The sequence below is a fragment of the Natrix helvetica genome (genome assembly GCF_964273705.1).
Source record: "Natrix helvetica genome assembly, chromosome: 1".
Lineage (NCBI taxonomy): Eukaryota > Metazoa > Chordata > Lepidosauria > Squamata > Natricidae > Natrix > Natrix helvetica.
This window is the reverse complement of record NC_138548.1, coordinates 189944016-189963584: the sequence shown is the minus strand read 5'-3', so window position 1 is coordinate 189963584 and position 19569 is coordinate 189944016. Positions and strand designations below refer to the sequence as shown.

Here is a 19569-nt window from a genome sequence, read left to right as displayed (position 1 = left end):
TTCTGAATCAGCAATGTCAATAACTGAAAATGCATATTGGCAGGAAGCTTTTAAATTATTACTATCATCATACCATTTGCCAAGCAGACATTCCTTGAACAGGCCTCTTTTGGAGTCAGAGTATGAGTGTGTGATGGAAATTACATGGAAAAATCAGTGAAGCACTATGTCTTGCAGTATATCAGAGATGGAGAAGGAATCATCAACTTTGTGATAACACCTCAACCAGAGGTGGTATTCAGCAGGTTCTGACCAGTTCTGGAGAACCAGTAGCGGACGTTTTGAGTAGTTCGGAGAACTGGTAAATACCACCTCTGACTGGTACCGCCCCCATCTATTCTCTGCCTCCTGAATCCCAGCTGATCAGGAGGAAATGGGGATTTTGCAGTAACCTTCCCCTGGAGTGGGGTGGGAATGGAGATTTTACAATATCTTTCCCCTGCCATGCCCACCAAGCCACACCCACCAAGCCATGCCACACCCACCAAGCCATGCCCACAAAACAAGTAGTCAAATAATTTTGAATCTCACCACTGACCTCAACCTCAGTCTTTTATAGAAACATTGAAACTGGAAAGAACAGACATACTGCAAGAATATCAGCAGTGAAATATGTCCAATTTTAAAGAAAATTGAGAGTGATTAAAGTATTTGCTTTGCTGACTGACAATGCAAGAACTATGAAAGCTGCATGGAAAATCATAATATACGTATTACTGCAACAGGATGTGCATCTCATGAACTAAACTTAGTGACTTCGTAAAACTGGACACCTTTCAAAGGATTTATAGAAGAGCTAAAGAAGTTATCAAATATGTAAAAGCTACTCATGTTGTCACCGTAGTCTTCAAGAAGAAGCAAGAAAAAAATGCACAGAATAAAATAGTGACACTACAATTCTGTAGTAAAACATGTTAGGGTGAAGTTTGAAAGTTTACTAAAAAAACAAAAAGCTCTTCAAGCAACAGTAATAATTGAGAATCTTAAAATTCCCAGAAATATAAGGAACACTGTACTTGATGAGGAAGTGTTTTGGGTTCATCTGCAGAACTCCTTACAGATTTTAACACCATTTCTTTTCAGCAATCTGTGCATCTGAATCAGAAGCCCTGTGCTTACACTTCTAAAAAACTATCAGGGACTGAGCAAAGATGGGCAATATGGGAAAAGGAGCTCACATAGTGCATTGGGCACTTCTAACCTGGAGGCATTTCCTTGAAGGGAGCAAAGTGCCATTTCAAGTGAGGACTGACCACAATGACCTAGACACATTAAGGATTTTATAAAAGAACAACACAGGGAGATGAAGGAAATATTTGGTTGTATAGAACGTATAGATCAGTGATGGCAAAACTATGGCACGCGTGCCACAGGTGGCATGCGGAGCAATTTGTCAGGGCATGCGAAGCGCTTATTACTAAGGGCATGTGCACACTGGCCAGCTGAGTTCACCCCTTTTTAAAGCCATTTTTCGCCCTCCCCAGGCTCCAGAAGCTTTATAGAAGCCTGGGGAGGGCGAAAAGAGGCTCCCCCCCGGAGGCCCTCCGGAAGCTTCATGAGCTTCCCTGAAGCCTCCGGAGTGCAAAAAAACGGCCCTTCGGGCAAACCAGAAGTTCAGGAACAGACTTCCTGTTTGCCCGGAGGGTCGTTCTGACTGCTCTGGAGGCTTCAGAGGAGCCTCCTGAAGGTCCCTGAAGCCTCCGGAGGGCTTCCGGGGTGGCAGGGGAGGCAGGTTTCGCCCTCCCCAGGCTCCTATAAAGCCTCTGGAGCCTGGGGAGGGCGAAAAAAGCATGCAAAAATGGGGGGGGGTTGTGCCAGTAGTGCGCGCATGCACACTGTGGGGGTCGCACATTGCATTATGGGTGCGGCACGCCTGCACACAACCCCCCTGCACTCCCCCCATTTATGGCACGCAAGCCAAAAAAGGTTCACCATCGCTGGTATAGATCAAAAACTGGAAAATATAATACAAGGAACAAGTAAAGAACAGGACAATGTGGAAAAAATGGAATCCTCAGAAAGAGCGGAGGAGACAGCAGAATTGGGAAATCAACAAGAAGAAGGCAACAAGAAGATATTAGTACAATTGAAGGTGAATAAGGGAGTAGAACAGAAGGGAAATACATGAAAAGGAAATAGGAGAAAAAGGAAGAAAGCTGGAGAAAAGAAAAAGTGGTAAGAACAGGTAGTCATAGTCAATGGGGGGAAAAGGGCGAAGGGAGAGAAAATTAAAGGACATAGTTACAATGCAGATTCAAAAGTAGGTGAAATAAAAGTATTAAAACAAGTGTATGGGAGACAACAACAAAAAAAGATTAAAAATTTAGATGAGGGTGAAAGATGTGGGGATAAAGGGAAAGGAAAGGAATGTAAAGCAACGTTTTATGAAAATACCTTATAATATGTATGAATATTAGAACTATATAAGTTGGATAACTGCTCTGTATGTGGTGTGAGACAAAAATCATTTTTGAATATATATTAGTAAGTTAGTAATGTAATGTACATTATTATTAGAATTATAGAGGCTGAAAAATAGTTTGTAAACTAGATAAACATAATTTATTATTATTATTATTATTATTATTATTATTATTATTATTATTATTATTATTATTATTATTTATGTATGAAAATGTGATTAACAGTGAAAAACAAGGATTAAGTAATTTGATAAATGCTTGAAAGATTATGATTGATGCTAGAAGTGCATATTGAACTATTGAATAATGAAAAAAGGAAGGATCACGTCTTTGAATATTAGAATGATAGGGGAAGGGGGGAAAGGGAGGGGCTAAAATAGAGGTAGAAATAAGAGGGGGGAAATAGCAAAAACAAATGTTAAGATGATACAATGTATGGTAGAATTATGAGAAGGTTTAGAATTGAAGGATGATAGTAGAAATTACATGTTAGTAAAGCTAAAAATGAAAATGAAATGTAATTACTAGGAATAATACTGTTATATTTATTGGTATTGAACTGTATGACACCCAGGAATCAAACCATTCACTCAATGAGATGTATAAAAATAAAAATAAAACTTTAGTTTAAAAAAAACCATGGAGGCTATCTCCTAAGCAGCTGCAATGCGGGGGGAATATTTTTTTTCCCAAAATTTTTTATTGGTTTTTACACATATATGGGGAAAGGTAAAGGGATATACAAAAATTTTTGGCAGCTCCCACACTAGTGATAGAAACCCATCCAGCACTCACAGTTTTTACAATCTTAAAACAAAAGATAAAAGATAAGCAGAAAACAAGGTCTTATTCTATAATGTCAACCATGTGTTCATTCATTTTCCTTTGTCACTTTCTAGAGTATCACCAATTGCTATTTATTTCAAATACTTTTATTTTTGTGATCTGAGCCGTTTCGATATTGCTCCTTCCTCCCTGTCCCCAGAGGAGCCTTCAGCCCCCCCTCCTTCTTATCCTTTACCATACTGTCCCTCCCATTATCTTCCCTATGTTCGTCCTCTAGGAGGAGGAAATTCTTTTTAATGAAGGCTTCCGCCTCCTGCACTGTATTGATTCTAATCCTGTTTCCCTCCCAAAAGATCAACATTCCTTCTGGCAATAACCATCTAAACCAAATTCCTTTGTTATATAATTTCTTTGATAAGGAGGAGTACTTCCTCCTTCTCTCTCTTATCTTTTTTGGAATCTGCTTAAGGATGGTGATTTCTTCATCTTTATAAATGGTCTCTCCCTTTGGGTCCCAAGCACATCATCCCTTGTGGTCCTCCTGAGAAATTTAACATGTACTTCCCTTGGAATATTATGACTTCTAGCATATGCTGAATTTATCCTATAGACTAGGTCCATATCCCACCACAGCTGATTTTTATCTCTCTTAATATAATCTGCTAAGATTGTACTCATGATATCCTTAAGGTCTTCATTTTCTGTCTCTGGTAGGTTCTGGAAACTAAGAAAAAAGGACATTCTTTCAAATTCTATTTTTGCCAAAAAAAAAAATTCCAAGTCTACATTTCCCTTCCGGATTGTTTTGATTTCTTCCCCCAACCCAGAGGCTCCCTCCTCCAACACCAAAATCTTTTGTTTATTTTCTGCAATATGATGTTTAACGTCTCTGAGTTCTCCTTTAAGCTCTGTCATTTCTTTTTTCAAATCATTTTGCCCCCTCATAAGTTCTTGAAACATTTGAGAAAGAGATAGTTCTTTTGGTCCCTCTACAGACCCCTCTTGCTGTAACAATGATGTGATTTTTGTTTGTTGTATACTGGGACTGGAGGAGGCAGATGAGGGGGCTGAAAGTGACTTGCCCGTCAGTGGCTTCTTAGGCCCCATTTGTTTAAAGTTCAGAGATGTAAGTCTTTTTCCAAGAAGATGGCGTTCGAGGACTGCGCAGCTGTGCTGGTCCCCAAAATGCAAAACAAAGCCGAAAGCGACAGTTCACAGTTCCAAGGCACCGAGGCAAACCAAATGAAGGGTATCAAATAGTCAAAGTTCAGAAGAGCCACATTTCAGGGAGGGGTCTCGGTTTCCCTCAGAGAGGCTGAAGGTAGTTTCGAAGGGCAGACTTCATTTATAACCAGACAAACAAAGAAGGGCAGGCGCCATCTTAGCTCCTCTTTCCACAGGGAGAAAAAAAAAACAGAAATCTCTATCAAGCTTTTAAAGGAAAAACAGCTCCACAGTCATTCCTAGCAGTCGTGATAAAGATCTTTCTCCGTTGGCTAGTTCAAGTGACGGATCAGCCTTTGTTCTCTCTCTTCTAAGAGAGATCGTTCGAATGCCGCTTATTCCAAGGGGGGGTTAGAGGAAAGAAGCACCCCCATCTAATCTCCATTCAAATAGGTTGAACACAGAATTTACAAAAGTCTGCTGCTTTTCTTTTAAACGATCAAAGAGTTCAGGATGGGTCCCCTACCACCAGGATCCAGCTGCACTTCTCCAAGTACACTCTCCCCTCCGGCTCCATTCGGCAAAAGGGTGGACAGCGCAGTGCTGTCCCTCGGCCCCCTTCCGCTCCTAGGCGAAGCTGAAAAGCGCCCCTGCCAGCTGCCACCGATTTCTGGGGGCTTCAGCAAGCCGCCCTTCGGCAGAGAACCCCTCCAGGGGCCCCTGTGCTCCTTACGGAGCCAACCGGGGAGACGAGCTGCGGACAGCACGTCTGTCGCCAGCAGGAACTGGAAGTCGTCTCCGTTTCTTATGTTTTTGTGTGCCTTTTGTATTGCTCCCATCACTGGTCCTCAGCTAACAAACCTCTTTTTCTGCCTTTTGCAGTAGCAGCCTTTACCAGCAAGGATGAAAAGGCAACAAAGTTTGGTTTGTTTCTTGGCCAAGAAACCAAAACTGTCACAACAATCTTCAGAATTGATTTTGGATGACCCGAAGCCATCCAAAGCACCACAAGCAACACCATTTCCACCGTTTGAACTTGCACTCAGAGAAAGCAGCAAGCCAAGTATTGAGTCACCTGAGCCTGAAATTGAAACCATCCTCCCTGACTGTTGGACATTGCAGCAGGACAGCATCTTCCAAGAAAAGTATCTGGGATTGGATGTAGATTTCCCCAGGCTTATGATCCTGGGGGATTTTAATCTGCCTTCCTATTGCTGACTTGGCCAACCATACACAAGACGTGACATAGACTTGGATGTCATGTCGAAATTGGGGCCATCAGAATTATAGGAAACTAGGCTCAAGGTCTTGAAGAGGCCAAAGTGCTCTGCTGCAGGATTGTCATGGCATTGCAAAAGGATACATACAGCCTGTCTCCATACTGCAAGAGTTTCTTGGTGAACATCCATGCAGAGACAAGCTCCACCTCTTCCCACCATTGCTCCACCCAAGCATCATGCTGCTGTTCTTCCCTTATTGAGCCCATAACTCTATTGGCTCCTGAACTGTGGAGAAGGACACTACAGGCAGAACCGTCCTGGGTGGGAGTTGATCTTTGGTTCGGAAGTACTCCTGTTTCTGTGAGAGTGCATCTGCCCTTTGGTTGCGACTGCTTGGGATGTAGGAAATTGAATCTGGCGTTGGTTCAATTTCCAGGTGGTCTGCAGGAACTCAAGGTTTTTGAGGTCCATCCAGACCTCCAGTTGATGTCAGGCCCCCTCCAAATGATGTCTCCAGGCCTCAAACACCACCTTAATGGCCAGTAGCACCTTCTCCCAGATGATGTAGTTGCGCTTGAAGCTTAGCTTCCATGAGTAATTCACGCAAGGGAAAATGGTACCACTGGGCGCATGAGCCTGGAGTAGCACCACTCCAATAGCAACATCAGATGCATCCACTTCCACTACAAATTGATGGTGGGGGGTCAGGATGTTTCAAGATGGGCACTCATGAATGCCTGCTTGAAGGCCTGGAATGCTTGTTGCTCAGGGGTACTCCATCGAAATGGAATCTTTTTCCTGAAGGAGCCGAGTGAGGGGCGCTGTCAGGGAAGCAAAGCCGGGGATAAAGGTTCGATTGTAGTTGCTGAACCCGAGTCATCGCTGGACATCCTTAACTCACCGAGGAGGTTGCCAACTGCGCAGAGACTCAACCTTACTTGACTCCATTGCAATGCCCTCGGAGAAAGGCAATGTCCCAGGAAGTCGATGGTCAATTGGAAAACTGGCATTTCTCCAGCTTAGCATATGTTCTCCTGGGGCTGTTGCAGGACCAGGTATAGGTGCTGTTGGTGGCTCTCTTGGGAGGGAAGGTAGATCAGGATTTCCTCCAGATAAATTACGACAAACTGATCCAATAGGTCCCTAAATATGTCATTCATAAAATGTTGGAAGACGGCAGGAGCATCATTCAGCCCAAACGGCATGACATTATGTTCGAAGTGCCCATACCTGATACTGAACTCCATCTTCCATTCATCCTTGGGCCAGATTCAAACTAGATTATAAGCTCCCTGAAGGTCCAATTTGGTAAAGACTGTAGCCTCTTGGAACCATTCCAACACTTCAGAAATGAGGGGCAGAGGATACAAATTGCACACGGTGATGGCATTCAATTTGCGATAGTCACAACAGAGCCTCAAGTTTCTGGTCTTCTTCTTCATGAACAACACCGGTGCGGACACTTACGATGAGGGCTGGATAAAACCCCGAGCCAGATTTTTGTCCAGGAAGTCCCACAACACAGCCAACTCTCGGTCCGACATAGAGTACAAATGCCCCACTGGGAGTGGCATGTCCGGAAGCAAATTGATGGGGCAGTCGTATGGCCAGTGCGGAGGCAAGTAATCTGCATTTTGCTTGCTGAGGACATCTGTGAAGTCCGCTAGGTCAGAAGGCAGGGACACCACCAGCAACTGGCCTGCGCAGACTTGGCAGGTGTGGTACATGCATTGAAAACTCGGGAAGGTGATTAAATACTGGGACCAGTAGATTTGTGGATCATGTGTCCAGAGCAGGGATGGGTTCTGGCAGATACTACTGCTGGTTTGCTCATATGTGCACTGCGTGCATGCTTGATGCATGCTGTGCGCGCATGTGCAGTGCAATTTCAATTGTTCTGTGCATACGCAGAACTGATAAACAAGATGGTGGCGGCTATGGCGCCGCCTGGAGTACCAGTTCAGGGGCGTGGCAGGCCTGGGTCGCTGGCGGTTCCAGCAACCCAGGCCGCCAAACTACTACCGGTTCGGCTGAACCAGTCCAAACCAGTAGGAACCCACCACTGGTCCAGAGCCAAGCCAAGCCCAAGACCACGAGGAAATGCAGGCCGGAGGTAAGGTAAAACTGGATCGATTCCTCATGAGAGCCAATGGCTAGGCACAAGGGTTGCATGGCGGCCTTAATAGGCTCAGACAAAAGCACTCAGCCATCAATGGTCTCCATGAGCAGGGAGGGATCCACCGGACAGTGAGGGACAGCATATTTGGCTGCAAACACTGCATTCATAAAGTTCCTTACAACCCCAGAGTCAACCAGGGCATTTGCCGGAATCCCCTATAGACTACTAGATAGAAATACTCATGCTGCCAGGGGGTCCAGGGGCCACATCCACTGGGCATGACTCTGTGTTGGTGCACGCCCAATCCAGTATCTCCACTAGATCAGGCTCGGGGCATTTCCCAACAGGATGTTCTGTGGCTGTGGGGCAGGCTCAGTAACCGATGCCCCTTGTTGCTTCTTGGGACAAGAGGCGGCCATTGCCCAGGTTCCCTACAGTAGAAACACAACCCGCAAGTGCCATCTGTTTTTCTCGGTCACCGACATTTGAGGCCTGGCTATGCCTAATTCCATGAACTCCTCCCATGGAGTTGGGGTCTCGCACACAACCAGGACCGCCCAGGTCTCCTGGGAGGCATAGCGACTTCCCTATCTCTGCAACCAAGCATCAATTCGGAGACAAAGATGGAACAGCACATTGAGGTTCAGAGGAACGTTGACACGGATCATCTCGTCCTGCAACACCTCCAACAACCCATCTTGGAAAGTGTCCATGAGGGCAGCCTCGTTCTAGGCCGAATCTTGGCTAAGCAGCCTAAACTCACTTATATACTCCTATAGAGGGAGCTGGCCCTGCTTCAGGGTTTTCAGGCATCGGGTAGTGGTCTGAGTCTTAATGGGGTCCTCATACATCAGACTGAGGTGGTCACAAAACACCTGGAAATCATCCAGCAAAGAGCTAACCTGGACCAGCAGGGGTGTGGCCCAGGGAGCCAGAGCAACAGAGAGAAGGCTAATCATAAATCCCACTTTATACCAGTCAGTGGGGAAGCAGCTCTCAGGCTGATAAAGAGGTGCCATTGTCCCAAAAATGCTGGAAACATACCTTGGTTGCCATCAAATTTATCAGGCACCACACCGGGCATTTCCTCCAGGGAGGTGGAACAGCGTGAGCTTAGAGCTGAGCCATCTGTGCTGCCAGCAAAGCCACCTGTTGGTTGAGCTGAGTGTTCTCTGTATGAAGCTGCTCCACATTAGTAGAGGGTTGTTGGGGTAGGAGACCAACTGTTCTGACCGTCTTAGTAGAACCAAGAAACAGACTCCTTGTCCCAAAAAAACCCTCTTTATTTAGCTACTGTGAATTTATGGCATTCACACACAGAAAAGTCCAGACAACCAGCCAAAAGCTGTAAATTAAACTCTGTCAAGGAGTTTCGGAGACACGAACCACTTTAAGCAAATCTTCCGAAAAAAATCCGAATGGTTGTCTCCTACAACTACCACTCCCCTTTGCTTCTATTTATTCCCCAGCCAGGGAGAGGCATTCAGCCCCACCATATACCTTTCCCCCCCCCCCCCCGAGTTGGTTCCTGTTCCTCAGTTGTTCTCCTTTCCTGACAGCTCTGTGCATACGCACATCTGGAACAGGCCCCAGCTGCTCTTCTTCCCCACTTATCTTCGACTCCGAAGGCAGCTGGGAAATATTGGACGGCCCTGGCTCTATCTCTGCTTCTGATGCAGAGCATCCATCAGAATCTTACCCAGACTCCAGGACTGGCTCAAGTTCCTCCCCAACCTCCTCATCGTCTGAATCTGCCAGCAGCTCCACTGGCAGCTGACCGGCCACAACAGCACATGAGGCTTATAAGCAGGCTGACAAGAAGTGTGAGGAATCCAAACCATTCACAATTGGTGACCGAGTTTATCTCTCTCGTCTTTAAAGCCATCAAAGAAACTAGGACCCAGTTTTGTGAGCCCCTTCCCAATCAAACGCATCTTCAACCCAGTAACTGTAGAGCTAGACTTGCCCAAGTCCCTTCGGCAGGTCCATGCCATGTTTCACTGCAGTTTATTAAAGCCTGAAGTAACTTCTTCCCTTCAACCAACCCGAGCCATTATTAATAGAAAGGGGAGCAGAATTTTGAATTCAGAGAAATCCTAGATTCCTGTAAGCATGGGGGATACTTCAATACTTAGTGGCCTGGAAAAAAATTCCCATCAGCTCAGAATGAATGAGTTGACAATCACGTTAGGGTTTAAAAATTTTTTTAAAGAATTTTAAAATGCTTCCATAATCAGTATTCTGACAAACTCAAATGACCTTTCTCCTGTTATTATGCTTCTTCTCTCAGTTTGTTTTGTTTTATTCTATAGGACTGGCTTCTCTGTTCAGGGGGAACAAGTCCACTATTATGACCTGTCATTTCGTTGGAGTGGAGGGATAGTTTGCTGGCATTTTTTGAATCCTTTTGCTTTTGTGTAACTGCTTGGGAATAGGGAGAGAGATTGTTGTCAGAGATGGAACAGACTTCTTCCCAGCTGGTTCCACCCTGGTTCCATGCCGTCATGCCCCAAGAGTGAACTGTTATCTGCCTAGCACCTCAGTGTTCCCAAAACAACCTTGCTGCATCACATTGGCTGCTGGTGGACAGGTTAGGGGGGTTGGGTTTAGGGAAACCGAATAATTGTTTTATGCTTTGTGCAGCCTTTTCAGATTCTGCCTGACTTTATTGCAATCACGTTCTTTCACTAAAAGGTTTTTTGATTCAGCCTAATGGGAGTGAAGAGTTTTGCTTTCCTGAGGGACCAGCTGGGATAGGTCCTTGCATGCAGTTAAAATTAACAATATTGTTTTATCACTCGACCTCTGATACCAACTTTAATAAAAGCTAGACAACCGAGACCCATTGGGCCATCATTTCAGTTGTGTCACAGAATGACCATGGGTGAGCAAAAAAGTACATGGAATAGAAGCGACTTCCAACTTCCTGCTGGCTTCTCCACTGATTTTGCTTGTGGGAAGATTGCAAAAAAAAAAAAAAAGTCAATTGGGATGTCAGGAAGGAAAGTTGCAAGTTGTTTGAATAAATTTCCTTCCCTAGTCCCTCTATGCTTGCACTGGCCACTTGTATAACCCACACACATCCTCTTTGACCTACAAAACACTTGCCAGGACATACCATTCCCCCTTACCATTCCCTGATCCACATTGCACTCTTATATCCCCACCCTGTAGCTCTCATACATCCCACAACCTCCCTAACCCTTGTTGCACCTCTCATGAACCCCTTTGATTCCTCTCCCACCTGGCAGCAACTACTTACCTGCCTGTTGTCCTTTACTTGCAACTTCCTGCTGACTTCCTCACTGACTTTGCTCAGTTATCTAGTTTCTATTTGCTTATGGAAAAATGGCAGAGACCAATAGCAGTCCCAATCAAGTTTAGATTTCCTGCTGGCTTCCCCACTTGTGGAAAGTTGCCAGGGAGTGTTGAAAATAATGATCACATGAGCAAGACTGAACAGGGCATTACTGAAGTAGCCACAACTTTACTAAATTTTAAACCCATGGGATTAATGGATTTTGACACATTCTGTAAGTTAACCCATTTGAGATACCTTGGTTCAAAAATTGTTGCCCTACTATGCACTGTTTTGTCCAATTGAAGGTTACCAGCAGACAGACTCAAGAGTTTAGCCATATATAAATGCTGATTAACTTAATTGTTACTAAAATTAGCGTTGAATATGCTTAATCATTGTTTAATGCATTAAAAGAAAGGATGACCTTGGAAGACCTGCACTTATCAGTTAAGCAAGCTTATCTATATTAAATCTTGCAATAGATAGACAGATATGTCTTCTGATATGTAATCCCATAAAAGTTACCTCTTGGTCTACTTCAAAGGATGCTTTTTTTTGTGAAGATTTAGAAAATATGTCAGAATTGGGCACTTTGGAAGAGCCTGAAGCACACAGGAGCACTTCTGAAGAACCTGAAGCAGGTCTGAAAACATTTGCCAATGGCAAAGCAGGCAACGGTGACTTCAAATCATCTTTGGAGACATCAGACATTTTTAAAGTGAAAGGATCATATGAAGGCAGTATGAATGGAGCTGAGATTACAGCAGGAACTCCCAAAATCAGTTCAGAGTTTTTCTGATTTTTGTTTCTCATTTTAGAAAGTGGCCCTTGATTTTCACACTTTTGTTTCATACATTTTTGATTCTCTTGGATTCCTTTTTCCTTAATTGTCCTTTTAAGATGAACTTTCATTGTTTTTCCTTTTATTTCTCTCCCATTCATTTCTTGCACGGCCAGCTTTGCATCGCAGGTTGTTTTAAAAGTAAGAGATGCATACCTAAAATGTAAAATATATGCAGAATTTTTAAAAGAATACTTTATGTACATTTCATTAATTAAATATAGGAGACGATTAATACATTGAGTTAGATTCATTACATTTATTTAGCATTTTAGAAAGTTTCTTTTGGCAGTGATGGATGGATGCTGCCAGGTAAAAATTAATTCTTTCTTCCTTGGAAGGTGAATAAAACTTTAAAAATAAACTTAGAATCATAGGGCTACAAGGGATCTTGGACATATTCTAATCCAACCCCCTGCTCAGACAGATACCATCCTGGACAAATGGATGCCCAATCTTTTATTGAAAACCTGCAGCAATGGAAGACCCACAATTCCAGGAAGCAAGCTGTTCTATAGTATTCTCACTGTCTTGAAGTTCCTCCTTAGTTCCAGGTTGGATGTCCCTTTAATGAGATTCCACCCATCACTTCTTGTCCTGCCCTCAGGTGCTTTGGAGAATAAGCAACCCCTTCTTTTCCATGACTCTCCCTCAAGTACTAGAAGACAGCTATTGTGTCACCCTTAATTCTTCTCTTTGTTAGCTAAATGTACCAAGTTCCCTTAATTGTTCATCATACAGTTTAGCCTCCAGACCTCTTGTCATTTTGGTTGCTGTTTGTTGTTCTCTGCACTCTTACTACTCAGCATCTTTTATGTATTGTAGTGACCACAACAGTATGCAGTACTCCAAGTTGACCTCACTAGTGCAATATAAAGCAGTACTATCATTTCTCATCAGCTCGAAGCTATCCCCGTTAATGCAGCTTAGGACTACATTGGCTTTTTGGTAGCTGCAGCAGACACAGACTTAAACAATGGTCCAACAGGACACTTTATAACCCTTTCAGTTATAACTGTTAATCCACATGCTGCCTATTCTATATCTGTGCATTTAATTGTTTCTCCCTAAGTGTAGGATCATACTTTCCCCACCCCCATACTGCATAAGGCAAATTCCTTTTAGTCAGTCAAGATCCTTCTGAATTTTAAACTTCTCTTCCAAAGTGTTAATAATTCCCCTAGCATGGTGTTGTCTACAAATTTGATGAGCTCCCTTTCTATCCTCTCATCTACATCATTTAGGAAGATGTTGAAGAGCACTGGGATCAAGACAGAACCATGAGGTACTCCACTGCATGCTTCTCTCCTTATACAGTAAATGTAATTCCATTGAGGACTATGTTTGCTGAATGAGGTTGATCAGACAACTGCAAATCTATCTGATGATGGTACTATCTATCACATTGTTCTATGTTACTAAGAAGTAAACTGTAGTCTGCTTTGTCAAATGTCTCACTGTCCAAATATGCTATATCCGCAGGATTTTCTTGATCCACTAATTTAGTCACTTTATCAAAGAAGAGAATTTGTTTGGCATGATCTGTTTTTAACAAACTTATGCTGGCTTCTAGTAATCACCTTCTAGGTGCTCACAAACCCTAAAATCATTTTAGGACCTTTCTTGCCACAGTTGTTAAGTTGTTACGTAAATCACTGCAATTGTTAAGTTAGTAACACGATTATTAAGAGGATCTGGCTTGACTTTGCTTGTCAGATAGTTGCAAAAGGTGATCACATGACCCCAGGACACTGCAACCTGTGAAGTTCCCAGAAGACGACCATATTAATTTACGAGTCTCGAGACAAAGTTCAAAAGAAATCCAATAATTTATTAGGATCGACATTCTGGCGTGAACTCCTGTGGAGCCAAAACTGCTTTTGCTTAATTGCGTTTGAACTTTACCCCTTTATCCCCTCCCTTCTGTCCTGCATCATAACTCATATTCTCCAACTAGGCTGTAGACATGAGATCTGACTCCAGCCGAAGGCATGCATGGAATTCCCCCCCCCATGCCAACCTGATAATAGTAATGGCAACGCTTTAGAAGTTGACACAACCATTATAAATATGAGTTAGTTGCCAAGCATCTGAACTGTGATACCATGGGGATGCTGCAACAGTTGTAAGTGTGAAAAGTGGTCATAAGTCATTTTTTTCAGTGCCGTTGTAACTTTGAATGGTCACTACATGAACTGCTTTAAGTCAAGCACTACCTGTGTTATCCAAAGACTGGACCACTTGAGAGAAACTCTAGTGGCAACATGTAAAGAAACTTTAATTTACCTGATTTCACCAATTACCCAAGCACTGCTAGCATGTTGAGAAAAGACTTGTCAGCATGGTGACCCACTCCTTTGACCTGGGGTCCCCTGCAGCAGATCCAAATCCCTTCATCCTGCCCGTTAAAGCATCACAACATGCAGAAGGTTCCAAGAATAATAAACCAAATGTTGCTGTGAGTCAGTATTTATTTACGGTCACAGACCAAAACACAAGTACTACAAAGAGACATAAGAGAATTGATCATAGCATCATAGCAATCAGTCACCAGAAGGTTAACTAAGGAAAGTTACAGCATTCTCTCTAATGGTTACAGCTCTTAAGAAAAATTTGGAAACCTGAGAGGTGATGTATGAGGAGCCATCTCCAAGGCAATATACAAACAAATTACAGCCATTAGGTCTAGAAGGGACGATTTCAAGAAGAGACAGTAACTTGGATCTGTCTGTGTTATACATGGGACAAAATAGAAGGACGTGCTCCACAATTTCAACCTCGGCTCTGTCACAAGGGCATAGCCACTCATTAATCAGGAGCCTCTTAAAATCACCATCCAAAATTGCTGACAGCAAGACATTAAAGCAAGCTAGGGAAAAAGCTCTTCTATACTTAGGAATGGTTAAAGTATAAAAATAGGAAGCCATCCACAATCAATAATTATTAAGTTGGTTAAAAATCAGGGAGGAGCAAGTTTTATTGGCTGTGGCTCGTAGATATTGTAAATCAATGTTCACGCCGTTGGACTACCCTAAATTGGGCGTCCTTAAGTCCATACTTTCCAAAGGCATCCTCTGTAAAACCTAGCAGATGCAGTTTCTTCAGCAGCTCTTTCTCCCAGTGAGAAATATTGGAGTCTGCAAATGCCAGGGAGAGGTAGCTGCCAGGAACTGCCAGAAAAAGCACCTGAAACCACAATTTAAAGGTGTTAATCCAGGCCATACATTCCACCGATTGAATGCCCAGTTCCAGGTACATCGGGGCAAAACCAACACAAGGGGGAAGACCCAGAACATTTCTAAGAAAAGCCACCTGGGATCTTTCAGTGCAATCCTTGAAGCCCCGTATCCATATGGGAATACCGTAAAGAGTTTGGGCCAATGTTTTGGCATTGTAAATACGTAGGGAAGAAGGAATGAACTGGCCACCCTGGGTATAAAAGAATCTTAAAATCTGTTGGTGACTACAGGAGGCCGAGTTCAGCACCTGGGTTCGGTGTCGGGTCCAGGCACCGGTGTTCTGAAATTGAATATCTAAATACTTAAAATGTAAATCCTGCTTGACAGCATTGCCACTGATATCCCAGTTATACAATTTCCGGGCTCTAGTAAACACTAATACTTTTGATTTATCATAATTAGTAACCAAATGGTTTTCAACACAGTAAGGCCCAAATGCAGAAAATAATCTTTTCAGTCCTGGCCTTGTCAATGAAATGAGAACTGCATTATCAGCATAAAGAAGCGGGATCTTTGTAGTTGTCAGCTTTGGGGCGTGGGACTCAATATGTCCAATGTAACCGGCCAGGTCAGATAAAAATATATTAAACAGAAGAGGAGCCAGAACACATCCCTGCCTTTTTCCATTCTTAATCGGGATAGGATTAGAGAGTTCTCCCTGCAGACCATACCTGACCTGGCTGGAGGTCTGATTGTACAAGGATCTAATTAGGAACAACAAACGTCTGTCGATGGAACTTTTAAGCAGTTTTGACCACAACAGACCCCTAGGGACTGAGTCAAACGCTGACTTTAGGTCGATAAAAGCAGTGAAGAGTTTGCCACCTGGTATAGTAGTATATTTGTCGACCAGGTGCGCTAGGACAAAGCAATGATCCAGTGTGGCACAGCCTGCTTTAAACCCAATTTGTTCGGCCCCAATAATATTGGATTCCTCAGCCCAAGAGAGGAGTCTGTGGTGGAGATATTTAGTGTACAATTTCCCAATAATGGAGAGCATGCTTATGGGGCGATAGTCAGCTGGGTTGTTTCTATTTCCTCGTTTAAAGACTGGCATAATAATTGCTGCGCTCCAGGAGATAGGTATCCTGCCATGGAATTAATATACGCAAAGAGTCTTGTCAAAAGAGGAATCCACCATACAGGATTGGTTTTAGCAGATCAGGGGGAATAGCATCAGGGCCAGGAGCTTTGCCTGAGTTCGGAGATAATCTTGGTGATCTCAGCATGAGTCACAGTTTGCCAGTCAGGAGCTACAGGAGACAGCCGTGGGTCAGGCACAGTCAAGCTTGCTGACGCCTGGTAAATTGCCAGGAAATGGTTTTCCCTGTCTCTGTTAGAGATACAGCAGAGAGGGAGTTCCTGATGGCCCGGCAAAGAGCTGACAGCAATTTGCCAAAATAGCCGGGTGTTCTTCTGCTGGATGGAGAGGAGAAGTAGATCCCACTTCTCTCTCTCTCTTTAGCTTTCTTTTTCTTAGCCATTGTATAGTAATCCTTTATACTCCTACTTCAGGCGGTAGTAGTCCTCTGATGGACGTTTGTCCCCTCGATTGAGGTAGAGCAGGTAAGCCTGTTTGATCTGGTTCCTAAGTATCAGGCAATCTTTGTCAAACCAAGTATTTATTCGTGATTGATATGGACCACTCGGCCCACAGACAGCTCCAAGCTCCCTTTGCACACTGTTAATTAGTGATTCAAAGGCCAAGACTATCTCCAAGCCGCTACTTGCTAGTACCTGATTATATAAGTTGAGGCACTCCAGAGATAATAAAAAGGAGTGAAACTTTCTTTCAGTATTGGAAGACCATTTGATCCTCCTTGTGTACAAGGCCACATAGGGATCTAATATCTGAGGGCCCCTAGGGAGATGTATATTTGAAAGAAGCTCAATAATTGTAACCAGGGGGTAGTGGTCGCTCTCCGTAAGGCAGTCCATGTAAAAAGCACGGACTGCCCCTCTTAAGGGTTGAGATACCAGCACAAAATTAATAACGCTACTCCACATAAAGAACTAAAAGTAAATTCGCCAGCCAGAACACCTAGGGTACACCCATTAAGAATTACCTTGTTGTGTTGGGCTGCTAGAAGGGCTAACTGAATGCCAGCAAAAATTGTTAATTCGTCCTTAGAATGTCTGGCTGAAGTCAGGTGACCTATGGCATGGAGGGTTTCTTGGGGGTAGAGTGCCTCTATCGCTGGGGAGATTTGAGCTCCCAAACGGGCGTTAAAGTCACCCCCTATAAGGATGTACAATACTGGGAATTTAGTTTCCATACAAGTAATATAGTTCTCCAGCGTGCTCCATTGAGCCTTGATATCGGCTTGCCTCCTCGTCCAGGGAAGATAAACATTGAACACTAACAATTTGCTGCGTCCTTTCTTAATTAAAAACGCCATAGCTAGAGAGACACGGTTGTTCCTCGGGCGTCGTCGGCAGGCTTTTTCTGAGCTTGTCAGATCAATAGACAGTAGAAGTGTTTTTTTACGATCTTAAACGCCTTGGACACTCTTAAATTCTTAGAATTTATGAGGGAGAGATTCAGCTGTCGGGTTGAGCCTCTCGTGTGGCCCTCCAGAAGGATTTATAGCCTCTGGAGTGCGACGAGGAGTGCCCCCCTTTGCAGTTGTTGCATTCTCCTGTCTTTTGATAACCTCTGCTAATGAGCAGAGCCAGACGCCGGGAACAGCCTTAACTTCTAACAACATCCCAAGAAGGAAGGAAGACTCTTGCAAGCATTTTAAGTTTTAAGTGGGGGGAAAAATCTTTTTAAAAAGAACGCTACTGCTGAGTTTGAGAGGCGTGGGCATAGAACAAAGGATTCAAAATGGCGTTGATTTATAGTTGAAAACCTAAAGAAAACAAAAGCTAATTGCTTGCTGACAGCCGGGGCAGTAAAGGCGGAACGGCTGAAATAACTATTAACAACTTCTAAGTCAGTTTACATAATCTGACCTACTTGGAAGAGTATTTTGTGAGAAAGCTGGGAAGAACTGTCTTCCTTTTTTTTTTTTTTTTGCTGTTAAATATGGCAACGGTTAAATATCCTCAACCGCTACAATGAATCTCCAGGACTTGAAGGATTTTTTAGGCAAAGAACTTAAAGAGATTAAACAAATGGTCCAGGACACTATAACAAGGTCCGATCAAATTGACAAAAATTTGCAAACTATTGCAATGGGATTATCAGAGGTGGTTCTTAAGGTGGACAGAAAAATTGAGCAATTAGCTGTGGACTTGGAAACCAAAACGAAAGAAACAGATTTGAAATTTGTGGAAATGGAAGGGAATATGCAAAGGATGGATAATGAGATTATTATGATACAATTTAAATCTATGGAGTTTGCTATCAGACTTAGGGGCATAAGAGAAAACCCCAGAGAGGACTTAACAAAAGTTTGTGCAGACGCTTTGGCTACGTTATTAAAAATGAATGACCCCAGTATGATTTCAGCTAAGATCGACAAAATTTACAGAGTAAATTCACGCATAGCATCACAAAGGCAACTACCAAGAGATGTTGTGATATACTTTACTGAGAGATATTTCAGAAATGACATCTTGCAGAAGTCTTTTTACTCCGCCCTCCAAATAGATGGGCATATAATTGGTGTTTTTAAGGAGCTCCCGCCAGCGATGTTAAAGTTTAGAAGGGATTTTGGATTTTTGGTAGCTGAGCTGAAGAAGAGAGAGATACAATATAGGTGGGATGTTCCAATTGGTGTGATATTTAGGTATCAAGGGGTAAGATATCGTTTGAATACAATAGATAAAGCTAGAGAGTTTTATTATGAAATATTCAAGGAAAGTGCAACCCCTCCACGTACATCTACACCAACATCAGCAGACTTGAATGTCTCAGAGCAGAGGCTGTTTGAAAAAGAATCAGACGAACAAAGAAAGCAGTTGCCAAAAGAGAAGGAGGTACAGGGTGCTGTAGGTGGATTTCGAGTGGACCCCTCCGGATCTCTGTTGAGCTCCTTCTTGGAAGAAGGACCGTCTAAGACTCTCATTGAAATGCCGATACTTAAACCTGTGGAACAACGTGTTACTAGATCCATGACTAGACAGATGCTAGAATCTCACAAGCAGGTGGACCCCCAAACACAATGTGCTAAGAAAGAAGTTAAGAAGCAAACTGGAGCCATGGGAAGAGCCGGGCCGAAGACTAGTCTTGTGGAGAGAGATCTTCAGCAAATGCTTTCAACGCTCCAGACTAGACCTAAAGATGCTTAAGCTATTATCTTGGAATGTGAATGGACTGAACTCCCCACAAAAAAGGAAAAAAATATTTTATTATTTGAAGCAATTTAATAATGATGTTGTTTGTCTTCAAGAGACCCATATTAGGCTACAAGACCAGAAGTACTTAGTGAATTCAAAATTGGGAACACTGTATGCTGCCTCTAATTTAGTAAAGAAAAATGGAGTGGTGATATATATAAACAAAAGATTCCCAACCAAGGTTATAGAGGC

The 19569-nt window shown here is 43.2% G+C and overlaps 1 protein-coding gene across 7 annotated transcripts in view; it reads right to left on the bottom strand.

Moving 5' to 3' along the window:
• RBM44 (RNA binding motif protein 44) overlaps window positions 1-19569 on the bottom strand; it is a 164570-nt gene that overhangs the window by 56786 nt on the left and 88215 nt on the right. For all 7 annotated transcript variants that reach the window (XM_081967047.1, XM_081967046.1, XM_081967048.1 and 4 more), the window contains one exon: window positions 11539-12010. In XM_081967047.1, coding sequence (XP_081823173.1) covers window positions 11539-12010 — 472 coding nt within the window. The remainder of the gene's footprint in view (window positions 1-11538; window positions 12011-19569) is intronic.